We start from the raw sequence: 27975 nt of genomic DNA, 5'->3' as shown, positions 1-27975 counted from the left end.
TCCAGATGTGTCCTAGAACTCTCTTTAGACCAGGCTAGCCTCAACTCAGAGATCCACCTGCCTCTTTCTTCCCAGCACTGGGATTAAGGGCAAGCCACTACCATGCTTGGCTTGTTTTGTTGTTGGTGGTGGTTTTTTGTTGTTGTTTTGTTTTGAGACAGTGTTTCTTTACGTTTTCCAGGCTGGCTTTGAACTCACTATATAACCTAAGCAAACCTCAAGCTCTCAGCAATTTTCCTTTCCCAGACTCCCCAGTGCTGGGATAACAAGTATATGCCGCCATGTTCACTGGGCACCTTCCAGTAATGAGAAGTTGGTAGATGTCATATTGGCATAGATTCTTCTCTATTTGGTAACTACTCAGATTTAGAAATACTAGCGAGCAAGTCTAATTATTCCTAGAGTTGGCTTGGTGAACAGAAGCAGGGTGAAGAAGAAGAAAGAACAAGTTCTTAGAAGTGCGACTGCCTAAGCCTTCCTGTGGCACCCGCGGTGTCTCGGTGGTAAAGTTCCGTCTAAGGATTCCCGTAGAATTTAGAGAGAAACGTTCCACGGTGGAAGCCAAATCCAACTGTGGCCAAATCCAAGCTCTGGTGATAGCTTCAGTCTGCTACAAGCCAGGCATGGCTGAAAGGAGACCACCACGGTGAACTCATCACGTCTGAATTTTATTTCACCCAGGAGCAGAGTGATGAGGGACATTCTTCCATGTTACACATATCCCAGGATGCTTCGGTCCTTCCACTCAGGGCTGCTGCTGGGGCTGTTGTGCCACGCGTGAAGATCCTGACTCCATCTCGGGCGCTGGCTCTGCCCCTGCCTTTGAGAGTCTGCCCTCGTACTGACAGGAGTTCAGGAGCCTCTGTAAGTATAGTAAAATGCTGTTAATCTCGTGCTCCTGTTGAACTTTGGCAAAAGCGATGCAGCTGGTTGACAAGGTGAGAATGTTTCCTAATGTCATTAGTTCTTCTGTTTGAAAATGTAGACCGACCATGTTTGAAATGAAAGAAGCACTCAGAGCTCAAATGCCTCCAGGAATTTCAAACAGCAGCAACACATGCATACACCCGCAGGTTGGTGTAGTTTTTTTAAGGCCACGTCCGCATTTTTTTCTTCCCGCACTTCACTCGATTGCATTTTGTAGATATTTTGCTTTCTATAAAATGCAGGTTTGTGGCAGCTCTGCATTAACTGAGCCCCTTGATAACATATGTCCAGTGGGGGAAAGCTCACTTCCTGTCTTTTTCACATTTTGGTAATTCTTAAAGTCTTTCAAACCTTTTTGTTTTTATGTGTTTTGGTTGTTTATGATCACTAATGTGTGTGTGTGTTTTGTTTTGTTTTGTTTTGTTTTGTTTTGAGACAGGGTTTCTCTGTGTAGCCCTGGCTGACCTGGACTCACTTTGTAGACCAGGCTGGCCTTGAACTCATAGTGATCTGCCTGTCTCTGCCTCCCTGAGCACTAGGATAAAAGGCATGTGCCACCATGCCTGACTACGATCACTAATACTTTACGTTAGCTAAATTTGTTCTTTGACAGTTTTACACACACACACACACACAACACACACACACACAGGTGTACACACATATATATTCTTCTTCCCCACTCACTTGTTTTCTCTCTCCCATACCTGTCAGTGGTCCCTCCTTCCTACAGGTCCATTTCTCAGGTTCAGGTCTTTGTTTGTTTGTTTAGTGGCCACTGAATTTGACCAGAGTATCTCAGTGCCCATTCGTATAGAGCCATCTAACAGAGCCTGGGGGAGCTTAGTGGGTAAAAAAAGCTGTATCTTGTTTTTCTAAGCAAAAGCATGGCATGGGTAATAAAATGCACACTGCCCTTGGATTACAAGACAATGAGACACAATCCAAAATCAATGGTCTTCAGTGCCATGGCAAAAAGTTGAAGTGATTTTAAGGCTAAGAACTTGGCTCATAGAAGGAGGGAATTTGTGTCAAATCCTATGGCATGCCCTGGTCACAGTAAATAGAAGGTTGCCTTAGCAAACCTGTTCTAATATTCTTTCCATCCTCATTGTTAGAACTCCTGAGAACTAAGGATTGCTTAATCTAACCTCAGCAACAGAAAACTCCTGCTTGAAAGTCTTGAGGCAAAGACAAGCTAGTGAGTAGACTAGTGAGGCACACCCTCACCCAGAAAAGGAATTCCAAGAATAAGCTGCTCAAGTGAGAGCCTCGTTTGATATAATGAACCTGTTTGAGAAACAAAGTCAATTCATTTATTTTCCCCATTCCTCCCGCTTTCCCCAGCCTGTGTTTCTGTTTCCTGATCAATCTCTGACATCTAGAAGTTTTGCTGTCATTCCCCACCCCCATCCATAAGCTCAGCATTCTATGTCTTGATTTTCCTTATTTTCTAGACACAGAGAGCAGATGGCACAGTTCTGTAAGGACATGCTAACGTGCATCTTAAGATACCTACTCATCAGAACAGTGAATTCTGGCAGGCTTCTTCCTGTATTGGTCTAGAAAGCATGTGAGGCAGGCTCAGAAAAGCTGCAGACTTATGGCAGTTTTATTAGTCCACAGAGATTTATGGAGTCCTATGAGAGGCTTAGTATGTCTAGGCTGTTCTAAGCCTCATGATTTGGTGACTTATATAGCAATATTTGTGCTTGGGCACTAGGGAACGAGGCTGGGAAAGTGTTTGTAAAGATACCCAGGCTCTATAAGTTAAGAAAAAGCATCAACGAGATCAAAATCAGAAAATTCTCCCGTTTCTGTGGTAGGATCCTTTGCACTAACTGGCTTCCACGGGCGTCCGGGACACTTGTGGGAAGTTGCTTCTGGAAAATCAGATATCGGCTTAAATGAAAGGCTGTCTGGCTGTACGTGGATATCAGGGATCAAATCATCACGTATCTCTGTGGCATGTGGTGATGTAGTTGTCATCACACCTTCAATGAAATCTGAGTCCTGAGAGCGAGAAGGGATAACCATTACACTTGGCTGGGCTAGGGGAGGGTTCAGGGTGGTTCCTTCTGTCCTCCCCTGGGTCTGTATGGGAGATGCATGCACTGTCTTCAGAGGAGCTTGTCAAAGGCTCTGCTCTCTGGTCAGTGTGCTTTCCATTGTTTCTGTCTTTATTTTTGTGTTTACCATTGCCATGACCATGACCATGACCATGCTTATGACCATGTCCCACTGTATGCCCATGGCCAAAGCCATCTTCCCCTTGGTGTTTAAGATAATCAAGTTTAAGTTGATGTCCATGGCCAACACCATGCTGTTTGTGATGTCCATGGCCAAGGCCCTGGCTCTTTGGGGGCTGATGGCCTTGGTCATGCCCATGCTTGTGACCACGGTCAATCTTATGCTTTATTTGCTTTTCGTGCAGCCAGCTATGCTCATGAGCGGGTCCAAGTTCTCTTTCTGGATCCTGCCCTTCTTGCACCACAGCAGTGTAGGGCGGACTTACAGTTGCTCCTTTATTTGTTTCTTGTACTTGGACTGCCCGGAAAGGTGAAAAACCTGGAGGCCTTATCCTCAGTAAAGCCTACATAGGAAATATGAAGATGAATACATTGTTAGAACCACGCTGTCAGTGAAGGAAGAGGAGAATAAGAAGCTGATGAGGCCATTTTGGTTTACAATGAGGTGAGTCTTTACCAGATTCTAAACCAGAACCTAAACTACAACAAGAGAGGTGGCAATTTGCACAGAAGTATGGCTTTGTGGATAACTCTCCACGTCCACTTTTACCACCTGTGTGAAGGTGATGGCTAAAGCCAGTATTCAGAGGTAAAAGAACTTGGACTTTTGCATCAAATCAGATCTCTTAGTCATCAGAATCACGTTGGAAAGGGTGGCTCTGATTTAACCCGCACTCAATGCTCTACATACTAACTCCACTTCTCTGCAAAACAAAAATAACAGCACCTGCCTCCCAGGGCCCTCCCAGGACTGGGAAGGATGGAGGATGCAGTGCTGTGATTCGCTCTGGAGCCTCAGAGCATTTCAAATCTTGGTGACTGACAACAGCGTTAGTCATACTGGGCGCTGTTTAAAGACTTAAAAAGAGGATGGAGAGTACTGCCTTTCAGATTTGAATTGTGTGTGAACCCTCTGAGGACCTTTTTAAAATGCAGGTTGAGATTCATGAATCGTGGAAGGGGAGTGTGTCCATGTTTCTCACAGAGTCCTTGAATGTACAAAGCAGAGCTCAGTGCAGTGCCTCATGCGCCTCAAGCATGTCTTGGGGGTGTGTGGCTAGTGTTAGCGCCTGGGCCGCCTCCTCACTACCAGCCAAAGAACTTCCAGGGAACACTGACAATGAGTTAGGTGACCAAAAGGCCGCCTGTTCTGCCTTCCAGTCATAAAATCAAGATCTGCTTAGAAATGTATGGCTTCTCACTGTTTTAAAAAGATAGCCCCTCCCCCAGTTTATTTCAGTAAGATTCCCTTTTCAATCTCCAGAATTTTTCAGAATAGGCAGAGGTGACCCCAAGATGACCGTAGTTAAATTCCTACCATGTTTGATGCATGGCAGTTGACAGTCGGCTGGACTTTGTTCTCCCACGGTCTCATGTATACGTTAGCTTTGCACTTGAGAATTTGCTAATCATGAGAGCAGAAGCCAAGAGAAAAAAAGAATCTGCTTTAGTCATGGGGCACGTGAACAAAGTGATCATTAAAGTGTCACACAGGTACAGTGCTACTCACACCAAGATGCTTGGTCTCACAATTCTCTGTCAGCTCAGTGTTACTCTCCTTGGTACAGTTGGTTTCTCTGGCTATGAACTCGATAAAATAATTCATTCCAGCCACCACCTGTAAAGTTAATTAGAGCGAAATAAGTACTTAATGAGGATTGGTTTAATAAATTATACTTTTTCTTTTTACTCCAATGAGTTTAAAGTTAGAATCTTGAGATGTTAATTGTATTCTGACCATCTTAAAATGGTCATACTTTACAAGCTAGCAGGATCTTCAGTTTGTATACATGGCTAAGATTTTTGGATATTAGTGACCAGCTTCCCTTACTGAGGAATATACATATATTACTTTTGATATTCAAAAGCTGCCAACTGTACCCACTGGTAACTCAAGGGCTTAAATTACAAGTCAATCCGAGGGATGGGAGGGAACACTTAAAATATTTTCTTTAAACATTTTTTATTGTCTTACTGCCAAATACTGAGTCAGTAAATCCATATGTAGATTAAATTATAGAATTAGGAAAATATTTGGATTATCTATTGCTTCTCCTATATATCCCTGAGCGCTGGGATCAAAGGCGTGTACCACTGCCTGGTTTCTTTCATATATCTAACATGAATAAACTTTTAAACTCCTTAAACAAGCAAGGTAGTTGTGGTGCACACCTTTAATTCCAGCACTTGGGAGGCAGAGGCAGGAGCATTTTTGTGATTTCAAAGCCAGTCTGGTCTACAGAGTAAGTTCCAGGACAGCCAGGACTGCATAGAGAAACCCTGTCTTGAAACGATGCCCTTCCCCCTAAAAATCTTTAAACAATTTAGAGATTTACTTATTTGTTTATCTGAGACAGGTTTTTCTCAGTGTAGCCCTGGCTTGCTCAGAACTCACTCTATAGACCAGGCTGCTGGCCTCAAATTCACAGAGATCTCTCTGCCTCTGCCTCTTGAGTGCTAGGATTAAAAGTGTATGCCAGCATGCTCAGCCTGGGATTTATTTATCTTTACTTATGTGTATGGGTGTTCTTGTATGTACATATGTGCAACACACATGTGCAGCAGTATCCTCAGAGCCCAGAAAAGAACATCAGATACCCTGAAACTGGAGTTGCAGATGATTGAGACCCACCATGTGAGTCATGGGAGTTAAACCCCAGTTCTCTGTAAGACCGGTCATACAGAGACTGACTAGTCACTTAGAGACTAGTCATTTAGTCTAAAGACTAGTCATTTAGAGACTGTAAGACCAGTCTCTAAACCACTGGGTCGCCTCTGCCACTCTCCTTCCATTTAAGTGTTTAATAACAGTTTTAATCACTACATGAAATGTTTATAAACAGCCAATTTTGTGATCTAATTATATATTGTAGAATTTAATTAATTAACTAATTAAGTTATTAATTATTTTTGGGTTTTTCAAGACTGGGTTTCTCTGTGTAGCCTTGGCTAACCTGGAATCACCTTGTAGACCAGGCTGGCCTCAAGCTCACAAAGCTCGGCCTGCCTCTGCCTCCCCAAGTGCCAGGATTACAGATGTGCACCATTGTGCCCAGCTCTATAGAATTTAAATGTATGTGGGCCTCACATAGCTACTGAAAAGAATGTATCCGGACAGCCAAGCAAGTCGAGGACAGCCAAGGCTTCATAGAGAAACCCTGTCCCAACAAACAAACAAACAAACAAAAACAAAAAAGCATCTATATGTATTGACCTGGAAGGAAAGCTCTTACTGGAAAAAAGGGAATTACACAGTGATAGCACAATCCCATTTTGTAAAAAAAAGAACTGAAACCTTTTCTAAATCTTTGTTTTCTTTTTGTGTACCTCTATCTGCATGTACACATGCATGCCAAAAGAGGGCATCAGATCCCATTATAGATAGTTGAAAACGGGACTTGAACTCAGGACCTCTGGAAAAGCAGCCAGTGCTCTTAACTGCTGAGCTGTCTCTCTAGCACACTCTTTATGCTTTCATTGTTTTATTTTTGTTGTACTAGGGATGGATGGGTGCTAGGACCCAGTCAGGGACCCACTATTAAGCTATATTCTCAATGTTTTTAATTTTATTTTTTTTAATTTGAGATATAATTTCATTATGTAATTCAAAGTGGCATGTAATAAGTGGTCCTCAAAATCATGAATCTCCTGCCCTAACCTTCCAAGTGCTGGAATTATAGGTGTGAGCCACCGTCCTGGCTTCCTGATGCTGACAGCTCGGCTTAACTCAGAGAGTGGGGGGGCAAATTTGACGCACCTAGGAGGGTTTCAAGACCGCATCCACACTGCCACCCCGAGTGGGGTTTTTATCAAGGTTTCCTATGTATGAAGTCTGAAGCCTCTGTGCCCAAGTTTGTTTGCTTGTTTGTTTTCTGGTAGAGAACACTGTATGTCAATATAAATTCCAAATGTATTTGAGGTTAAAGAAAATGACTAATGGATAGATATTCCTCTGAACCCAGGATATGGAGGGGGCACTCGTAGGAGAAACGTAAGCCTCAAGTGGAAGGAAAATGTTCAAACTGATAGACAGTGGTAAAAGTCATTTCTCAAAAATCAAAGTGGTTCACACTGTTAATTCCAGCATTTGAGAGAAGAGGCAGGCAGATCTCTGAGTCTGAGGCCAGTCTGGTCTGCAGAGTGAGTTCCGGCCAGTCGGGACTATATAATGAGATTCTGTCTCAAAAATAAGATAAAATAAAATAATTTAGGAATATATCTAACTAAAGAGATAAAAAACCTCCACAATGAAATTTTCACGGTATTGGCAAAGAAAATTACAAAAGATCCTAGACAATAGAAAAATATTCCATGTTCTTGGATAGGCAAAATCAATATTGTGAAAATGACCAAAATTAATGTACAGGATTAATGCAATACCTATAAAATTCCCACGTCCTATTTCATAGGCTTAGAAAAAAATAATACAAGAATTCATATGGAATCACAAAAGACTGAATGGCCAAAGCAATCCAAAGGAGTAAGAACATAAGGCCGAAGGTATCATAATACTTGACCTCAAATTATACCATAGATCTATAGTGACAGAGACAGCCTGCAACTGGCACAGAAACAGACAGGAAGACCAATAGCGCAGGCAGGAACCAGCCCCCGCCATCAACAGATGGGACTATGAAAATTCAAAGGCTCTTCACAGCAAAAGAAACCACTGTTGGAACACAGCCTGCAGCATGGCAGATGATCTTGACCAGCTCCTTTCAGGCAAGGAGCTACTATCCAGGATTTACAAAGAATTGCAGAAATTAAATACCAAGGGATAAAACTGTCAATCAGCAAATAGGCAAACAAACTTATAGGCAGTTTTTTTTTTCTTTTCTTTTTTTTTTTTTTTTAACTCAAAAATGTCCAATAACTATTCTAAAAAGCCATCAGGGGCTGGCTCAGAGGATAAGAGCACTGACTGTTCCTCTAGAGTTCAATTCCCAGCAATCTCATAACCATCTACAATGAGATCTGGTGCCCTCTTCTGGCAAATATGCAGGCAGAATACTGTATAAGTAATAAATAAATCTTAAAAAAGAAAAAAGTGTTCAATATCCCTACCCATCAGGAAAATGCAAGTTAAAACTACTTTGAGACAACACCTTACCCCAATCAGAATGGGTACCATTAATTAATCCAACAACAAAGTTGTAGAGGTTATGGAGAGAAATAAACCCTCATTCACTGTTGGTAGGATGCAAATTAATATGGCCATTAAGAAAACCAGTTTGAGCCAGGTGTGGTGGCACATGCCTTTAACTCTAGCACTTAGCAAGGCAGAGTCAAGATGATCACTGTGAGTTTGAAGCCAGCCTGGGTTACAAAGTGAATCCAGGACAGCCAAGGCTACACAGAGAAACCTGTCTTAAGAAAAAAAAAAAAAAAATCAATTTGGGCATTCCTTAAAAAAATAAAAGAAAAGAAAAGAACTACCATATGATCCATGGATTTCATTTATGTACATATGTCCAGAGAACTCCACACCCTATCATAGAGATATTTATACCTGCCTGCTTATTACTGTTTTACTTATTATAGCAAAGAATTAGCATCAACCTCATTGTTTATCAACAGATGAATGGATAACGAAAAATTGCTATATACCACGATATTCTCTACTCAACTCTAAGGAAAAATAAAATGAAAAATTTGCAGGAAAATGCATGGACTTAGGATGTGTAAAATTAAATGATATCTCAGGAAGAAATATACCACATTTTCTCACAGATGCAAAACTAGCCAATAATGTATGTAAATAAATGTACATGTGAGTATGGTATAAAATGAAGAGAGGAGAACAAGAAAATCGAAATATAAAGGGATGAGGAAGGATTGAATGCAGGAAATGAACACAAGTCATGAAAGAAGATACAAAGCTAATTGGGTTTTTTAGTGTTAATTCTTTCATGGACTTTTAAAAAGATCTATCTATCATCTATCTATCTATCTACCTACCTACCTATCTATCTATGTATTTATTTATTTATTTTGTGTATGAATGCCCTATCTTCATGAACACCTGCAGGCCAGAAGAGGGCATCAGATCCCATTATAGATGGTTGTGAGCTGCCATGTGGTTACTGGGAATTGAACTCCAAACTTCTGGAAGAGCAAACAGTGCTTAATCACTGAGCTATCTTTCCAGTCCTTCTCAGGGACTTTTTGATTTTGATGATGAATAACTACATAAAATACATTCTATACCGAAAGTATAAAACTTAATGTGAAGCATCACAGCTTTTCTTTTGATGCCAGTTACATTTGCATAAACTCATTAAGTTATATAGACTTTTGGTCTGGTTAATCTTGGTGTGTGATGTTTTTATTTGTCTATTAAAGTCTATCAAAATGATAAGTAAAATATCACAGTGAGCAAAATGAAAAGGTAAGTAGGCGAGGCTGAGATGTAGGGTAAATGTCACATGCATAAAGCCCAGTGTTGATAAACAGACGTGGGATCTGAGTATCCCAGACAAGAAAATCCAGTGTGTGCCAGTCTGAAGAAAGTTTAATGTTGCTGATAAGCAAAGACAGGTGCCTTGAGAAAGAAACATCAGCCTCAGTTGTCCACGTGAGCAAGGACTGAGGACATGCCGGCATCTGCTGCTGGCTAAGGGCACATTTGGTCCCTGCTAGGACTAGTAGAATTGAATCTGGATCCTTTTCAATGCTCCTACCTCAAGGGTTGGATCTTGTCTCCCAAGTCATGAGGCATTCTCTTCTAGCACAGAGCTCATTCCTGAATCACACACACACACACACACACACACACACACACACACACATCAGCTCCCTTCTTAAATCTACCTCCCATCTCTCCTTTTTGTTTTTTCAACATCTTGGTAGTATGGTAGTCTGCATCAAAAGTTTCAGCTCTATGCAAATTGAGTTGGGGGTTTTAGTTCAGCATGGCAAGCCCAAGGCTTTGGGTTCGGTCCCCGGCACCACAAACAGACACATAAACAGATCCCCCCGAATCAGATATATACAAATTACATTACGACTTCTGTGAAAAGAACATTCTCCAAACTGTACACACATGCTCAACATTTCCTCATCGGAGCAGATGGAGAAAGACATTCACGGCCCCAGGGCCAGCCGCACCAGGACAGGGACAACTGTAAGCTGCAGAAGCCTCAGTCTCTGAGGATGCAGGCCCAGTGCTGGGTGCTACAATTCAGCCAGCCTGGATGGACGGACGCACATTGTAGTAGGACCAAACAAAGCCAAGGAGAGGTTAAAGCTATTAAAAACCTCTTTAGGGCCTTGATGAGACAGGCGCGTGGAGACTGCATTTAGCAAGTTCCTCACAGTTGAGCGATTGCCTGTAAATTGCTACTTCCACCTTGGCTGCTTTGAGTGACCAATCTAAGTGGTCAGATGGTTCTTTCAAATGAGGGGTTGTCTGCTCCCTCAGGCAGGCTTACCCTGCTTTCTCACAGTGTACCCTTGGCATCCTTAACATAAGCACACATGAGAGAGGGAGAAAGAGAGAGAGCAATAAAAGGTTCTCTCCTTGACCCCAAGCTCCTGATGTGCAATACACGATGCACAATTCTGACATCATTAAGAATAAAGGAATTTCATAGGACAGCAGAAACAGCCAATAAGAAGGAAAGCCCCCCCAAAGAGGAGCAGTGTGAATCGGTGGCCCCTTCAAGGAAGCTGGCCTGGGTCATGGGCAGTGAAGTCAGTGAGGCACGGTGGTGCCAGAGGGATAGCACATCAAGTGCTGGCTGAGATTTATTCTAATAAAGTTTGTCTACTCTTTTTGGTCGATCAGAAAGCTGAGGAAAGTAGGTGGGAACAGTCCACTGTGTCACCACCTAAAAGCCACTCCTGTGAACAGTCGAGGCACGTCAACACTGCACCTGTTTCTCTTGCTTTCTCTACTTTCCTATCACACAGTTGAGAGCAGAGCATGTATTCACTTTTGTGGTCTGCGTTGGTTGAATACTAAAACATGAGACATCCCTCCCTCCCCCATCAAACACTCCTTACGAAGATGCCTTTAAGCTTCTGCCTAATGGTCCACTGTGGGGATCTGCTAGGCTTTACTTAATCATTTCCACATTGTTGATCCTGTTGTTAGTGTGTGGGGTAGGGTGTGCATGCCATGCATGCGTGTGGAAGCAGAGGACAACTCTGTGGAAGCGGTACTGTCCTTCCATCTTTATTTGAGTCCCGCGGGTGGGATTCAGGGTGTCAGGCCATTGCAGAAAATGCCTTTCTCATCCAAGCCATCTCCCTAGCCCGGCTGATCAGTTTGACAGTTTACTGTATCTTTTGCTTTCATAATTGAAATGACAGTAACTTGTCTCTTGTTTTAGATTCCTAGAAATCCAACTACTAAGCCAAAAGAATGAACTTTTAGGTGAGAATTTTCTTACTAGATTTTGAATATGGCATCGGCTTCCGCAACAGTTTGGTTCTATTTTGATCGAGCGTCTTTCCCCTGTATCCAGGGAAGTCAGGCTCTAGCTATGGAATCTGTCCTTGAACATTCCGATCATAGACTGCCAGAGCTGTTAGAGATTTTGGCTCTTCTAGCGCAGCTTCTCATTTTACAGATGGTGCCACATGGGTGGGGCTTTGCTAACCACACAATCAACAGGATAGAGGCGACGGAAGAGCTGATCCTGTGACCCCAGACGAAGGCAGACAGCCTTTGTTGATAGAGTGTGAAAGGAGAGCTGAGTCCTTAGAGACATAGTTATGAGAAATGAAGGCACCCAGAGCAGAGGGAGGAGAGGGAGAAAGAACATGGCCACGTGAGAGTGTAGGGCAGTTAATGAGGACAGACTAATGATGTCATTGAGGAGTTCAGGCGGCTCAGCATTTGTGTGTGTGTGTACACACGAATGCATGTGCGAGTGCACCCATGTCCATGTGTATGTGTGTGTGTGTATGTGTGCCTGTGTGTTAAAGACAAGATCTTGCTATATAATTCCAAGCTGACCTAGAACTTGTGGCAATCCTCCTGCCTCAGCTTCTGAGAGGTTGGATTATAGATGTGTACCACACCTAGCACTAAGTGTTCTTATGAGAGATGAGTCTGGGAAGGCAGAGAATAAAAATCTTGCTTTTTCCAGCTGGTATTTTGCTAATTACATAGTGCTGTCTAGTATCTGAGTATCTGTATAGCCTTTCAGAATTTGGAATTTACACTACATTTCCTAATCTGAGCTCTGTCCCAGACATTTTCAGGTAGAGAACAGCTAACCTTTTATTTTGTTCTTAAAAACAGGGTTTCTCTGTGTAGCCCTACCTGTCCTAGAACTCACTCTATAGTCCAGGCTGGCCTTGAACTTAGAGACCTGACTGCCTCTGCCTCCCTGAGGGCTGAGATCAAAGGTGTGTGCCACCACAGCCCATTGAAGACAGAACATTTTAAAGATAATTGTCCAAGACATTCAAGTACGCAGCAGTGTTGGGACTTGGAATTTAAACCAACAAATCCTGTAACCAAGTACTGTTTTTCCAACCAGAGCCAAGATCAGGGGTCAAATCAGCAATCGGAATACACGCAGGCCACGACCTCTCGCCTTTCTAACTTTACAGACCTGTGACGTTGCTTTTATCACACTGTCAATCTTGAAATAGAAAGGATGGTTATGCTCTGCGTTAAGCTTTTTGATGGAATGACCCAGTGGCTCCTTCAGATCTGGGCTGTCTACAGGTATGACTACGGGGCAGCCAGGGCAAATCTCGGGAAGTGGTTGCATCAAATCTTCTCCTGAAAAAAAAAATCATATTTAAAGTCAGTGGGTACATCAAAAGAGTAGTCTAGCCTGGCTCCTGTTACACACAAACCCAGCACCCTCACACACACACGGGCACAGTGGAGCTTCGCATCATGACACACGCACAACCGTGCTTCTCCTCATGCAAATTCACAACTATTGTAATGCAAGAGAAGTCAGCCCTTTCTATGAGAAACATGGACCTAACCATAAGCTTTCCACACGGCCCCCCTCCATCATAGCACATGGGGAAACCCACCTTTACCAGAAGAGATTCCATTGTGGGCGGTTAAAAACAAGACGCAGTTTTCTCCAACTCAGAAGGCCATACTTAAGGACAGTTGGTAGAAGTGGAAAGGCAGCTGGCCTTGTGCCCGACGACTACCTTGTCCAGAGAGCACACACTTTGGTCTGCCACTGGGCTGCCTTGGCCAGGCCCCACTGACCCCTGATGGCCCCGCGCCCGCTTTCTCACCTGGATAAAGGTCACAGCTCTGGGAGAAGGCAGCAATGTTTTGAGCAGTATCCACGTAGGCATTATCTCTACATTCACCAACATCCTGGTGGTTCAAAATCATACACCGAAATCAATTTTGAAAGCAAACAACTAGTCAAAATAAAAGGCAGTGTGCCTACTTTACCAATTGTTGCATGGACTAAAGGAAAAAAAAAAAGGAATAAAAGCTGAAAGCAAAAGAGAAGATCAGAAGCATCTGAGAGTATTGATGGCAACAGGTAAACACAGGGGAGTATGAAATAAGAATGCCCATGCACACATCTATACAAGTGTAGGTGCCCACGGAGGCTAAAAAAGGGTGTTGAATCTCTCGGAGGTTGTGAGCTTCCCGATGTGGCTGCTGGGAACCAAAGTCAGGCTCCTGCGTCCAGGTTCCTGTTTGACTTCGTGCCTTGCCCTCCTTCAATGGTGGACTGTGACTTGTGAGATGAAATAAACCCTCTCCTTCCCAAGGTGTCTTTGGCAAGTGTTTCATCACAGCAACATAAACAAAGTCGGATTCGTGTTGCTGGGCGTGTGGATTGCTTTCACTCTTTGGTTCTAGGAGAAGTGCTGCTGGGAACACTTGTACGCTTGTTTGGGCTGGTTTTAGCCCCCTTGGAAATATACCTAGAAGTGCAGTTGCCGGGGCATCTGCTAATTTTCTGCTTAGTGTAATTTCATTATTTATTTATTATGTGTGCATGCACATGGATGTGTGTGCATACAAGCGTGGAAGCTAGAGGTTGTCATAAGAGGTCTTTCCTGATTGGTTGGGATAGGGTTTCTCACTGAACTTGGAACTCTCCCATTCAGCTAGGGCCGGTGAACCCCAGGATTCGCATCTCCTCCCCACTGCTGGGATCGTGGGAATATGCCACCACTCCAGCCCGCCCCTCCAGTGATGGTGATGTGAACTCAGGCCCTCCTGCCTTCACAGCGAACATTTTACTGGCTGCAGCCCATTTGGTGTCATTTTATATTTGACTATTTGAGGAACTGCCGAAATGTTTCCAAAAAGGCTGTGCCCATTTACACCCCCATAGCAAAATATAAAACTCCCATTTCTCAGCACACCCCCCTTTTCCTCTGGGGGATTTTAACCATTCTGGTGCTGTGGATCTCCTCATGTGCTTATCAGCTCCCTGTGAGCCTGGAAATGTCTGCTCAACCCTTGGCTCATTTTAAAAGTGGTCTGTCCTCTTGTTGAGTTCTGGGACATTTGAATGGGTTCTTTATACTAAGTCCTTACAGAATAGAACATTCATAAATGCTTTCTCTCATTTTATGTATTTCTTGATGGTGACCTTCATGATTCTTCCTCGAGTTATAAATCAATGCATGAGCAACTAGAAAATTTAAGAAGTCTTTGAGAAATCCCAAAAGGTATGAAGAATCAGAAAAAAGCACCCACAGCCCTTCCTTAAAGCTAACTGTGTTCTGAATCACAGCACATTTATTTCCTATCACTTTTTACATTTTATATTACTTTTACTTTGTATATCTGAATGATTCTGTATCATAATTTTCCATTCCTTCCTCTCCCTTTTTAAATTATTTTAATTTTATTTTATGTGCCATTAGTGTGAAGGTGTCAGATCTCTTGGAATTGGCATTACAGACAGTTGTGAGCTGCCCTGTGGGTGCTGGGAACTGAACCTGGGTCCTTTGGAAGAGCAGACAGTGCTCTTAACCACTGAGCCATCCTTCCACCCTCCCTTCATTTTTCAAATTTAAATTAAAAAAAATTATTTTTTTGTGATAGTGTCTCTGTAGCCCTAGCTGGCCTGGAACTTAGTGTGTAGACCAGACTGCCTTAGAATTCACAGAGATCTACTGTTTCTGAAGGGCTGGTAAAGGTGTGTGCCACCGCACCCAGTCTCCTTGTTTCCTTCCTTTCTTTAATTACTTGTTTTGTTTTGTTTGTTTGTTTGTTTTCTTTTTGAAACAGTCTTTTTTCTAACTAATTTTTTTTTTCAAGACAAGGTTTCTCTGTGTAGTCTTGGGTGTCCTGGATTCACTTTGTAGACCAGGCTCGACTCACAGAGATCTGCCTGCCTCTGCCTCCCTGAGCGCTGGGATTACAGGCGTGCGCCACTACGCCCAGCAAAACATCGTCTTTTTAACCCAAGACTGGCCTCAACCCCACTGTGCCACTGAGGATGACTTTGAATTCCTAATCCTCCTGTCTCCATGGCTCCTGTGAGTGCAATTTGTATTTTGGTTTTTGCTTTTTCCTCCATATACTACAATGATTGGTCAGTGTCACTGAAGGCTCTGTAAGCAATGTAGTTTGCCCAACCATTTCCTAATGCAGATATAATTTGTCTCAAACGCTTTCCCAGTAAAAATACCAAAAATTATCAAAATGTGGTCTAGATATCCCACCTTTTCCTCATAAAATAGAATTCTAAAAGCAGAGATACTAGATTAAAGAAACATCTACAGTAATATTCCGGGAAGGTTCATCCTTTAGCCGCCTTGGCATTCACCAGCCACCACTGACATCATTGCAATGTAATTGTGGCTGAAATGACAAGATATCATCCACAAAGGGGGAGAATTCCCAGGGAGTGTTTACTACAATGGAAGCAGAAGAGGAAAGATGAGGAAACAGGCAGAGAAGAGTTTGAAGTAAAAGATGGCCCTGTCAGGACACTGAGCACACAAGAACAGGAAGGAGGCAAGGAGAGTGTGACCGCCCATCACTGCTGGGAACCCCATTCCTAATCCTGGACACAATGTAAATACTTAAATGAGACACATGCAGATTCCTTGACCAGAAACTTGGGGTCCAAGGATCCCCACTGGACGTGAATGTGAACTACTAAATGACATGTCCGTTTTAGTGTCATGTCCTCCCACGGAGCACGACAGTCCCGTACATGGTGTTAGCACAATGTGAAAGGCGATTGTTAAACTTTTGCCTACTTACACCATCCGGAGAGGCTTTGCAGCTTGGATTTAGTAACTGAAAATGCTCCTTCGAACAATTAGTTTGCACAATTGAGTAGTTAACTTCAAAATTCAGTCCAGCCACCACCTGAAACGATTTTAGGTTGAGTGAGTACTTGAAGCTCAGTTCGAATATTGGTGACAGTGAGTGAGAGTTATAAACATCTTTAAACATTGAATTAGATATAGGAAGTGCTCAAGAAATACAAACTATCATTATTACCAGGCAAAAGTTTCAGAATAAATATTGAGTATTGTGACACACACATGTACACACACACACCACTCCTCCTGATGCTTCTAAGTAACTGCAAATGAAAAACAATGTCTCTTCAAACAAAAACCCCACACTCTTTCCTTTACCAGGTTCCCAAGAGGGCATTTTTCTCCCAGTTTTGTGAAGCAATGTGATTTTCTGGACAGGAGCAGTGTGAAATGGGAGTGACCTTTTCTGGGGAGTCCTATAGTCTCAGGTAGCGAGATTCTCCCGCTTTGTTCTTGGCAGCCACCATCTGACTCCATGCTCGCCACCATCCCTACACAGGTAGGTAACGCACACATCTCACATCATGACAAGTTGAACTAAAAGCAGAGAATGTTACTGACTAAACGGAACGATTCTGAAGAAACTGAAACCCACAGGACCCAGTGAGCTCTCGGAAAAGCCTTTAATCCCAGCACTCAAAGGCAGAAGTAAGATAGTCTCTGTCAGTTTGGGGCCAGCCTGGTTTACAAAGTGAGTTCAAGGACACTGCCTCAAACAAACAAACAAACAAAACAAACCAAAACAAACCAAACCAAAACAATAAATGATCAGATTACTAGCTGTTTCTGCCTCACCACAAGGAGGAATTGAGCAGTAATAATTTAGGGTGTACCCAGAAAGTCATGTCTACTTTTTTTTAAGGAACAATTTAATATTTTGAGGCCATGTTTAATTAATGACAGCAAGATAATAAGATAGATTTGGTAAAACCCTACAGCCAGAATGACATTTCCAGTTCTCCATCTCTGGGAAAAAAACAAACAAACAAACATGTAATCTGACTACTTGTTCATTAAAGACAAACTCAAAGGGGATTTGAGAGTCATCCTCTCTCTTTTGAGTATCACACTGCTCACTTGGATCCTGGAGAAAGTTCCTTGTCTTGAGAATTATTCTGATGAACACACACAAGGACATTCTAGCACCATGCCAGCATGTTCCAGGCAGGTTCCTCCTGACAGTGGTTCATTTTAGGTGACAATGTGCCAACCTAACGGATTTTTAAAAAAATTTTTTTTTCAATCTAACAGATTTTTAACCATATCACATGTCAAGAAAAATTGAAAGACAAACCTGTCTGTTGGCCCTTTTTACTTCTCTAAGAGTGAAGAGGTGGGAATGATTTGTGTTGTTGTTGAAGTGTTCGATGGCGTGTTTCAGAATGGGCTCCAGGTCAGGGTTATTGGTCGATATGGGATGCACACAACCCATACAGGTGAAATTGATCTCCACTGCGGGGCCCTTCCCTTGACAGAGAGAAGACAAGGAGACAGTATTAGCAACTGCAAACACGTCCTGCATTCATGGTCCTAAAGCGAAAAGACCACCTAGAAAGGTCCTGATAAGCTGACCTTCCTGTAACTCTTATACGAGAAAAGATAATGAGAGTTTAGGACTCCTATGTAGTCAAAGGCAAAGAGAGTATTAAGAATAGTTACTTTTATGTTATTTTATTTATCTCACTTTTTTGACAGGGTTTCATATGTTCCAAGGTTGGTCTGGAGCTATCTCTGCAGCTAAGGCTGGCTTCGAATTTCTGATCCTTCTCCTTCTCCTATTCCCCGGAGGCTCATGTGCCTGCTGTATGAGGTAATGGGGATTGAACCAGGTCGGTCATACTAGCTTGCCAGACGCGACCCAGGAATGGAGCTCTTTGAGGAGAATTCTGAGTGCTCATGAGAATGCTCCAAGAAAACAATACAGGGGGCTTGTGACCTCAGTTTCTTCACAACACAGAGTGCGTTTTCATGCCCCTCCTGGGTGTGTCAGATGGGAGCGGTTCACTTCAGATTATTCATCATTGCTTGCTGTTATTTAATTAAATGTTTCAGCTATCTTTTCTATGTCTCTATGGAAAAACCCATTTTTGTCATGTGTGGCTTGTGATGTAATTGTACAGCTTGAATCCATGAGAACTTTCATCAGGTGACCTTTTTTTAACCTCCAGAGTGTGCATTGCCTGGGGCTCTGAGTAAGATGGTTATTGCATGAGACTTTAGTCTGCTTCATTTGTCAGCTCCATTTTCCCAGGTCCCATCACCTCTAGAGTAGTGACATTACCTGAGCTATATCATCAGGCCCCTACTTTAATGCTTTGTTCATTTGCTTTGTTTTTTGAGGCAGGGTCAATCTGTGTAACAGCATCTGGCTGTCCTGGACTGGCTTTGTAGACCAGACTGTCCCCAAACTCACAGAGATCCAACTGCCTCTGCCTCCCAAGTGCTGGGATTAAAGGCGTGAGACACCACACTCATCTTGCATTTGTAATGGTCACAGTAATACAATAACTCACCATCTTATAAAAGGAAAAGCATTAACAGGTATGTCATTGTTGTTCATCATCAGGCTCCTTGAGGCCTAACTCCATTTACCATAGTTCCTGTCATTGACCCTGTGACAAATTCAATCTGATGCTTTAGCTCTTGGAGAAGAAGCCTCGCAAACAGGTTTGTTGGTCCATTTTTATGCCAAACAATATCGTTCAACTTGTTCAGCTTCACGCTCCGGGTTTCATCATCTAAAACAAGTCATTGGCAGGTAGAAAGCATATGTCTGTATGCTGGCAAGAAGGCATTCTTCTCTGTTTTCATAGGACAGAAGGCAAGAGGCCTTCTCGTTCATCAGCCCAAGAGGAGCCTTTCCTTCAAGTCCATCTGCCCCTGCTATCACATGCCAGCTGCTGAGCTAGGGTATAGGGCGACATTAAGTGTCATTTCCATGAAGGAATGACAGTCAGGTAGGAAAGATAAGAGTGTAAACAGATCATTTATTGGTTTGGCAAGAGCTAGGAGGCCAGAATGGGCTCACAGAAGACATCAAAGAAAACGATGAAGATGCCTGCCCTAGAAGGAACAAGGTGGTGAGAGGTCTCAGGATGCATTGAGGAACGATAGTGCAGGAGGTGGCATCTGTTCATTTTACCAGAGCATCCAGTGTGACACAGAGAGGGCCAGTTTGAGTTATGGACAGTTGGAGAGAGGAGGCTGGGCTCCAGGCAGACCCTACTAACTGTGTTTAGAACCGCTATCTATACCTAGAGCCCACAAGTTCTTTGGCAGATCTGATGAGAGCGGTAGCCCTCGTCAGGAAAATGCAAGTAGTCACATTTACAGATGATTTTAGGGTTCACATAGACCCTCTGAAATGAGCAAAGAATACTCCATTGTAGAACGAGGAACCATGGAATGGTTTGCAATAAAACAATGTCATATCTTTTTATAGGTTTTTATATTAACATTACCAAGGCAAGTGCCCTAGCTGACAGCTGCTCACTGAGTGGTATGTGCAGAGACACCCCTTCAGGATTCCAGGCTTCTTTACCACGTGGGAACATGCTTCCGGGTGCTTACTGTCATTGGATCTCTCCCCCACTCCTCTGTCTCTGTCTCTGTCTCTGTCTCTGTCTCTGTCTCTCTCTCCCTTCCTCCCTCCTCCCCTCTTTCTTTTGAGGCAGGGTCTTATCTTCCCCAGGATAGCCTCCAGCTTGCTATGTAGTTGAGGATGAACTTAACCTCCTAATTTTCCTCCTGCCCCAAAGCTCCCAAGTGTGGCATTTACAGGTGTGCTTTACCACACACTTGGTTGTCGTGGGATCTTAAATGTGTCCCAAAGCCCAACCCAGGTAATTTGTTGCAGTAGCAGAAAGCTGGCTTAACACAATAGGAGACTGTCAGGAGGCTGTGGGCTGTGCTCTGATACCGGTGACCCTCCACATGGCTAGCTGCTCAACACTGCCCTCCTCAGGACTATTTTGGGTACTGCATCTCTACTGGCCTCAGATAAAAACTTAGTAAATAGGCATAATTTGCCCTTCTTGTAGAAGAGGTTGAATCTAGGGCACTGGATTTGATGAGAAAGATGGGAGAATTGATGGTTAAAAATGATTAAAACCTTAAAACCGCAGGAGTGGTGGAGATATGAGGGCTTTTTTTTTTTTTTTTTTTTTTTTCTCTCTAGCCAGCTCTCATTCAGAGTGGAGTAGGAGAATGTGGGAAGTTAAGAAGGCGGCCATTTCTTTCCTGGGTAACTGAGTGCTTTCTGCCCTACCTGGATGTTTCTATAGAGATGATTCTATAGAGATGGTTCTTTGTGGGCAGCTAAGGCCAGTGTATGGGAAACTTGTCCCAAGGTGATTTACCATATCAAAGCTCTGGGGGATTCTCTCTTTCTCTCTCCCTTCCTCTCTCCCTCTTCCTCCCCCCTTCACTTTGCAGAGGCCAGCTCCATGGAGGTTTTCATGACTGGCATGTACCCACACAACCTATACACACCCATCCCTCTATAAAGCCTTGACACCTTTACAACGTTATTGAAAGTAAGAATAATGGCTGTATTTGGTCATAAGTTGTTCCTTACTTTTATTCTTAAGGGCCTAAAAGAAAAATTTTTTAAGTAAGGCTTTGTTCTACCAACTCTACTACTGATTATCAGTAGTAGAGCCCCTTTGTCTCCTACCCAAGTGCACTAATGAAGAAATAGAAGTACAGTAAAACCTAGTACAATGGGCTCAGCCTGACGTGAGCCCCGGGCTGGGTCCCAGACGGGAAGGGGGCTTACATGGTCCCGAGGGTTACATGGTATAACCTTAGGTAAGTTACTTAATGTCTCTGGCCTCAGTTTCCTCATTTGAAAAATCAGGATATAATAGTACCCTGTTGGAGCTGTAATGGTTGGACGAGTTAATGTGTGTGAAGTCCCTAGATCCAGGTCAGCACATAATCGATCAGTGAGCATTAGCAATTGTTGTCATCTGGAGTCTGTCCTTAATGATGCCCAGACATTGCATCTTTGGGCTTATCATCTCATTTCTTAGCACAACAATCCTGTCACATATGCAGTTTTATTTTGTTTCTTCTAAGACAAGGAAAAGGATGGCGGAGGTAGAAATCTCTGTGAGCTCAAGGCCATTCTGGTCTACAAAAAATGAGTTCCAGGACAGCTTGGGCTGTTACACAGAGAAACCCTGTCTTGAAAAAAAAAGCAGGTCCGTGGTGATGCATGCCTTTAATCCCAGCACTTGGGTAGGCCCGCTCGATCTACAAATTGAGTCCGGGGCAGCCAAGGCCACACAGAGAAACCCTGTCTTGAAAAACCAAAACCCAAACCAAAACAAAGCCAAAACAAAAACAAAACCCAAAATAACAACAACAACAACAACAAAGTGTGATTCCAGGTTGGGCCAGACCTCAAAGCCCACTCTTCCTGTAGGGTGCTATGTGGGATTTGTTTCCTCATCTTTGTCAGCCAGCCCCCACCCCAGCCTGCCCCTGCTGACACCACACAGGGAGAGTTAGGATAGTTCTGAGGGGATGACTGACACAAGCCTGGCCCAGTCCAAGAACCTGCTGCAGCGCTGCTCCTGACACACAGCTACCGTAATCCCAACGCTGCAGACGGCGTGGCCACTGCCCCCTTCCGGGAGGGTGAAGTGGTCTGGCCCAGGTTGTGTTCTCAGTATATAGGACCAATTAACACCAGCATACCCTACCCCAGGCTCCTGCCTGCTGCCGCCAGCAGGACAGGGCCCCCAGCTGCGTCACCCACCTGGAGTAATCTTGCAGGTCTGAGTAGCTACGGAGAACTTCTTAGGTCCCCTCTTCCCCACAGTTGCTGTGCATTCTCCATTGGCCTAGAGGGGAAGAGAGAGGCCGTTTGCCCCGATCCTTCTTCCTAATGAAGACATCTAGCTAGAGCTGTTGCTGGAGGAGGCTTTTTAAAAAGAAAAAGGTTTTCTAAAAGAGGTCTGGTTTTGTCTTAAGGTGTGTTTATGTATGTGGGGGTTTTGCCTGTATGTATGTCTGTGTCCCACATGTACACCCGGAGCTTGCAGAGGACAGCAGCAGACCCCATGGGAATTCTGAGTGTCCATCTGGGTCTTCTGCAAGAGCAGCAAGTGCTCGTAATCACTGGCCAAGCTTTCCAGCCCTCTAACAAAATCGTGGGACGTGAGAATGAATGTTTACATGACCTGGTGATTTTTTTTTTCTCCCCACTGATCTTCACGGGTCAGGGGAGAGGCGGAGCAAGGCTTCTAAACTAGAGCCCTGATGTGGGGTCCTGCAGCTGCTTCTTTGTCACCAGGGTGGATGCTGGGCCTCAGGACCAACAGTCTAAGCTTCCACTTTGATTTCCCTTTCAGTTTCAGTGGATGATAACTCTTCCCACCTGAGTGGAAGATCTTTCCACCAGAGTGGAAGACCCTGCTTCCACTCTGCTGTCCGCTGCTTGTTCCCTCTGCCCTGGTGCTTCTCATTGCCTCAGTTTACCCACCTTATGGAGATGACACCACATGTACTTAAAAGGTGGTGAAAGAATCAGACTAACTTTGTAACCTATGTTTCTTTAATTGCCTTATAACTTATATTTTCAAGTTTTAGGCCCATGTTAATTAAAGCCTCTTAGTGCTTCTCCAGAGAGGTGAGGAATGGTAAAAGTTCCTGACATTAGCCATTAGTGAGGGCAGAGATAAGGAAGAGAACAAGCAGAGATCTCTACTAAATGGAGAGAAAATCGCTGGCTGGCACCTGTGAGATGAGCTTTGTTTGGAAACTGGGCCAAATGGCCCCAATCCTTCTCCTGTATAGCTCCTGATCTTTGATCCAAAGCCTGAAACCCCCACTTCTCAGAACAGACACTCTCCCACCTTTAACTGTGGCTATATCTCATATGGCAAGAAATTCCAAACTGACTTGAAGATCAGATATTTACGACAAGGCTGACCGAACCTAAGGGTGCCCAGAACCAACCAATTATTTTAAAAGTTAAATACCTCATCCAATCATGAATTGCCAAGGCGGCAACCTCTGAAAATTCCGTGCTTTGTCTTTTAAAAACCCAAGGCCTTTGTCTCCCAGGGCCACTCCTTGCTGACCAGCAGGGGCGACCCCATTGTGCAATGGTCAAAATAAACCTCTTGCAATTTTGCATCGATGATTAGTTTCCTGGGTTCTCTTCATACCTTCTTAAAATTAGGCTCATGCTGGGCCTAACAGTGGCTGTGGAGAGTCAGTGTGCCAACACAGAGTGTGCCTCGCGGAGCAGCACACAGTGGGTGCTTCTACAGTGGCTGCCCACTGTTAGTGTTGAAGGGTGTTTTGGTTTGGTTTGGTTTTGGTCTAGCTTTGTCTTCTTCACTCTTACTCACAGTACTGAGTACCATATTGTGTGGGGCTAGAGGGCACCCTGATCCTCCCGGTAGCTCTGAGACACTGGTTGTGCAGGACGTAGCAGCTGCCAGACAAACTCACCGAGGGGCGGAGCCTGCGGGGCAATCCTGGCCTCCTAATCTGGAGTGCAGTGCTCTTTTACAGCTGTGGATGACCACAGTGAGTAAACAAAACACAGGACACTGACATCCTGTCCAAGAGGGGAATCCCAGCCTGTAAGAAGAGACACTAGATTCTCAGGCAGATACTCCCCTCACCAGCGCGGGGCAACTGGCAGGTGCTAGATCCAGCATTTCTCTAAGATGCCGATCGTTAACAAGATCTTTTGTTTAATTTATTTTGTCTGTCTGTACTGAGAGAAGCCAAGGGCAAAATCAAGCTTTGTACCGAGGCCCAGTATAGCTGAAACTCCCACATTCTTCCTTCATCAGACCCAGAACTCAGCTCAGATGTCTTCCTGTTGTCTCCCTGGGGTCTGACATACAGCTTTGCTTGGTCAAAGGACCACCTTCTCATTAGTGGACACAAGCCTGCTTAATGATTGGAGTATTTCTGGTTTTTCTGTCTTCTCAAGAATTCAGATACAGTGTGGCTAAATTTTCTACATGTGAGAGGGTTTATTCTCATCCTTCATAAACAGGCTCAGTAATATAAATCATCCTTTTGTAGTTGAAAAACAAGACAAAACAAAAAGCTGGCAGGTGGTGAGTGAGCAAGAAAGCTGAATACCATAACGGACTACCATTCGGGGGTAAACAATTAAATCTGGCCACTTGTAACGTGGAAGAAACCGGAAAGCAGCAGGTTAGTGTAAAGGTCTAGGCACAGGACATCAAACGCTGACAGAGGGTGATGTCAGAGAAGCTAGGAGCAGAACAGCAGTCAGAGTGGGTGGAGGCTGGGGACAGGACAGAGCTGGCCAATAATTACCGAGTGACAGGAGTGGACTGAATACAGATGACAATTTTGCATTGTTCATTGCAGAAAGGCTAAAAGGGTTTTGAATTTTGTCGCTATAAACAACTGGTGACTGCTAGAGGTGATCCGGAGCCAAATCATCAGGTGTACCCGCCCTCTCCTTCCTCCCCCCCCCCCCCCCGTGTATACAAGTTTCAAGTCTGATCTATCAGCTTAACAGTTGCATTTAAATTTTATAGGATCCCGAGGGTTACATGGAACAGGCTTGGGGGGGGGGGCTTTTGCGTCAAAGAATGTACTCACGGCTGCCTCAATGTCTTTGTAGTCACAGTCCTGCCAGGTGAGGCCGCTTTGAATGGAACAGTTGCCCTCCTTGATTTTATACTTGAAGGAATAAAATATGTCAGAGTCGACCTGAGGAAAGCAAGGGTGACACTTGGAGTCATTCAGTGGACCCAGCAACAAGCCTGTGGGACCTGAGGCATTACAACCTCCGGTTCCGATCACACTCAAAGAGAGCCAAGTGTTTATTAAAATGTAGATGTTTACATTTGCACAAATGCTCCTTGGAAGAAAGCTTGCATTCTTAATGAGTTCAAAGCAGTATCCATCAGACTAGCCCTGCCCTGTTTTTTCAAACCTGGCTCACATGTACCTATATGGGTCTTCAAAATGTCTGGTTGAATCTGGGCCTAGTGTGAAGCTTGTGATTCCAGAATCACACCTGGACTGAGACTGGAGGACCTTGAGTTCAAGGCCAGGAGAGCTGTTGGGGTGATATTTTTGTGCACCGTGTAAATGTTTTTGTGCTGTTCAAATGCTGGTTTCTGTATAGGCAGAGATCTGAGAACCAGCCAGACTTTGGTATTGTTACTCTTATGAGGCATCACCTCAGCATTTTGTAAACATCTTCATTACTTTCTGATTGATTTAATAAAGAGCTGAATGGCCTATAGCAAAGCAGGAGAGGATAGGCGGGGCTTCTGGGCAAAACTAGGCATTCTGGGAAAGAATCACCATGTCAGCTGCAGAGACAAAAGAATTGCTGAGCCACGCGGCAGGAATAAAGTTTTCTGAGCTAGTTGGGAACAAGCCTACGGTAAGGCTATAGTGTCATAGACCAGTAAAAGGTCTCTGTGTCATTCCTTGGGCAGCTGGCAGGTTGAGACAGTCTAGTGAAGCTAACAACTCAGAAACCCTCGAGGGCCCGGGTGCTGCTTAGTGGTAGAGAGCCGGCCTGACGTGAGCCCCGGGCTGGGTCCCAGACGGGAAGGGGGCTAACGTGGACACTGTCCAGCAAAACTCCCATGGGCCCCATGCCTCAGCCAATGGAGACACTGGGGGAGGGGGGTGCTGCGGCCCAAGAACACCAGGAGGCAGAATGCACACCGTGCTGGAGTGAGAAACAGAAGGCTTCATTTTACCTTCTGAAAACAAACCTCCATCCGTTAGGGTTTTCTTTTCATCCTTACGATGTCAAATGATTGGATTTTCTTTCCTGATGAAATAACTTGACTAATCCAAGGAAAAAGTCTTTTAAAGCAAAAATTATTGTATGGTTTACCTTTTTGAAAGCTTTGTTTTTTTAAGTAAATCTTTAAAAAAAAAAACTTATTTACATTTGAGTGCCTTGTCTGCTTGTACACATGCACGCCACAAGAGGGCATCAGATCCCACTATAGATAGATGGTTGTGAGCCACCACGTGGTTGCTGGGAATTGAACTCTGATCCTCTAGAAGAGCAAGCCAGTGCTCTTAACCACTGAGCCATCTCTACAGCCCTTGAAAGATTTTTTTTTCAAAGATTTATTTATTTATTATGTATACAATGTTGTTTGCATGTACACCTGCACACCAGAAGAGGGCACCAGATCTCATTATAGATGGTTGTGAGCCATCTATAATGGCTGGGAATTGAACTCAGGAATTGAACTCTGCAAGAGCAATCAGTGCTCTTAACCTCTGAACCACCTCTCAGCTCCAAGATTTTAAATTTAAATTTAATTTTTATTCTGTGTGTGTGAGTGTTTGTCTGAATGTATGTATGTATACATGAGACCAGCCCCTGGAACTAGAGTTATAGTTCTGTATAGTTGTGAGCTACCATGGGTGCTGGGAACTGAAACCAGGTCCTTTGTAAGCACACCCAGTTCCCTGAGCCACTGAGCCATCTCTCCAGCCTGTGAACTTTGTTTAAAACAAACAAACAAACAAAAACTCTTAAATGTTTAATTTTTTTCTAATTTATACATCCTGCTTGCATTTGTCTCCTACCCGAGTGCACTAATGAAGAAATAGAAGTACAGTAAAACCTAGTACAATGGGCTGGGGATGTAGCTTAGTTGGTAGAGTCCTTGCCTAGTAGGTACAGAGTCTGGGGTCTGGTTCCCACACAAACCTGTCATGGTGGCACATGCCTGTAATCACAGCACTAGGGAGATGGGGCAAGAGGATCGAAGAGTTTATCGTCAGCTACAGAGCAAGTTCATGGTTAGTCTAAAGCTACATGGCACCCTGCCTCAACTCCCCTGCCCTCCAAAACTAAAGAAAACTAATGGAAGCGTTACTGTTGATTTCAAAGAATCAGCCACACGTACTTGGTGGCATGTACTTGGTCCAGCACAATAAAGCCAACTCTCCTCGTGTGCCTGTGTTCGTCCCGTGCTGACTCTTGCTTACGGCTGGGAGATCACCCAGTTCACAGACACAGATTCTCCTGCTGGAAGCTGATGGAGTCGCTGGGTAATCCACTATGCGTTTTAACATTTCCATCTACTTCGGTTTCTTTCTTCCTGGGATACTGCTTTTATGGTCACCCAGGAAGCCTAGGGCCCAGCCATCTCCAGGTCTCTACCTCCGTGCCAGAGAGCACGAATTCCAAGCAGTTTCATGGCTAAGCAGTCACTCACCATTTTAGTGCCCTCCAACACTCGGTACAACACAAACTGGTTGCCGCTTTGTAGCGCCGAGTTATACTTCCTCAGAGCGGCATCCACGGCCTGAAACACATCCTCATCATTGCAGTCGATGGCCTGTGGGTCTCCTTCCTGTGTTAGACTTGGGAGGAGTAGCGTGGAGCAGAGGAACAGGAGAGCGAGCAGCTTCATGATGGAAGTTTCCCTCTAGAACCGGAGCGATGGTTTTGCCAAGAACGGGAAACCAACTCAGAAGCTGCTTTTAGCAGCCTCCGCTGTCCCGTCTCTCCCTGCCTCACCCCCTGGGGTCCCTATGTGTGTTCCTGCAGTCATCAGTT

The 27975-nt window shown here is 44.0% G+C and overlaps 1 protein-coding gene across 2 annotated transcripts; it reads right to left on the bottom strand.

Moving 5' to 3' along the window:
- Positions 1–647: 647 nt before the first annotated feature.
- On the bottom strand, positions 648–27975 carry Kng1 (kininogen 1). Of its 2 annotated transcripts, none has more exons than XM_021636148.2 (11): positions 27632–27975; positions 25026–25136; positions 22183–22267; positions 17713–17885; positions 16354–16461; positions 13398–13482; positions 12743–12915; positions 4687–4794; positions 4495–4581; positions 3443–3520; positions 648–862 (listed from the first exon to the last, which is right to left on the bottom strand). In XM_021636148.2, the coding sequence occupies exons 1-11, from the start codon at positions 27827–27829 to the stop codon at positions 746–748; spliced, it is 1323 nt and encodes a 440-aa protein (XP_021491823.1). In that variant the 5' UTR covers positions 27830–27975; the 3' UTR covers positions 648–745. The 2 variants fall into 2 exon arrangements, with proteins under 2 accessions (XP_021491823.1, XP_021491822.1); XM_021636147.2 differs by lacking the exon at positions 648–862 and adding an exon at positions 2522–2940.

Source organism: Meriones unguiculatus, chromosome 17, assembly GCF_030254825.1.
Source record: "Meriones unguiculatus strain TT.TT164.6M chromosome 17, Bangor_MerUng_6.1, whole genome shotgun sequence".
NCBI classification, from domain to species: Eukaryota; Metazoa; Chordata; class Mammalia; order Rodentia; family Muridae; genus Meriones; species Meriones unguiculatus.
The sequence above is the reverse complement of the archived record's forward strand: the minus strand, read 5'-3'. Positions and strand labels throughout refer to the sequence as shown.

Coding starts and splice junctions, on each gene's coding strand:
- Kng1 (XM_021636147.2), bottom strand. CDS start 27,829: ATGAAGCTGCTCGCTCTCCTGTTCCTCTGCTCCACGCTACTCCTCCCA. Junction 25,137..27,631: donor TGTTGGAGGGCACTAAAATG/GTGAGTGACTGC, acceptor TGCTTTCCTCAG/GTCGACTCTGACATATTTTA. Junction 17,886..22,182: donor GACCTGCAAGATTACTCCAG/GTGGGTGACGCA, acceptor CTCTCTGTCAAG/GGAAGGGCCCCGCAGTGGAG.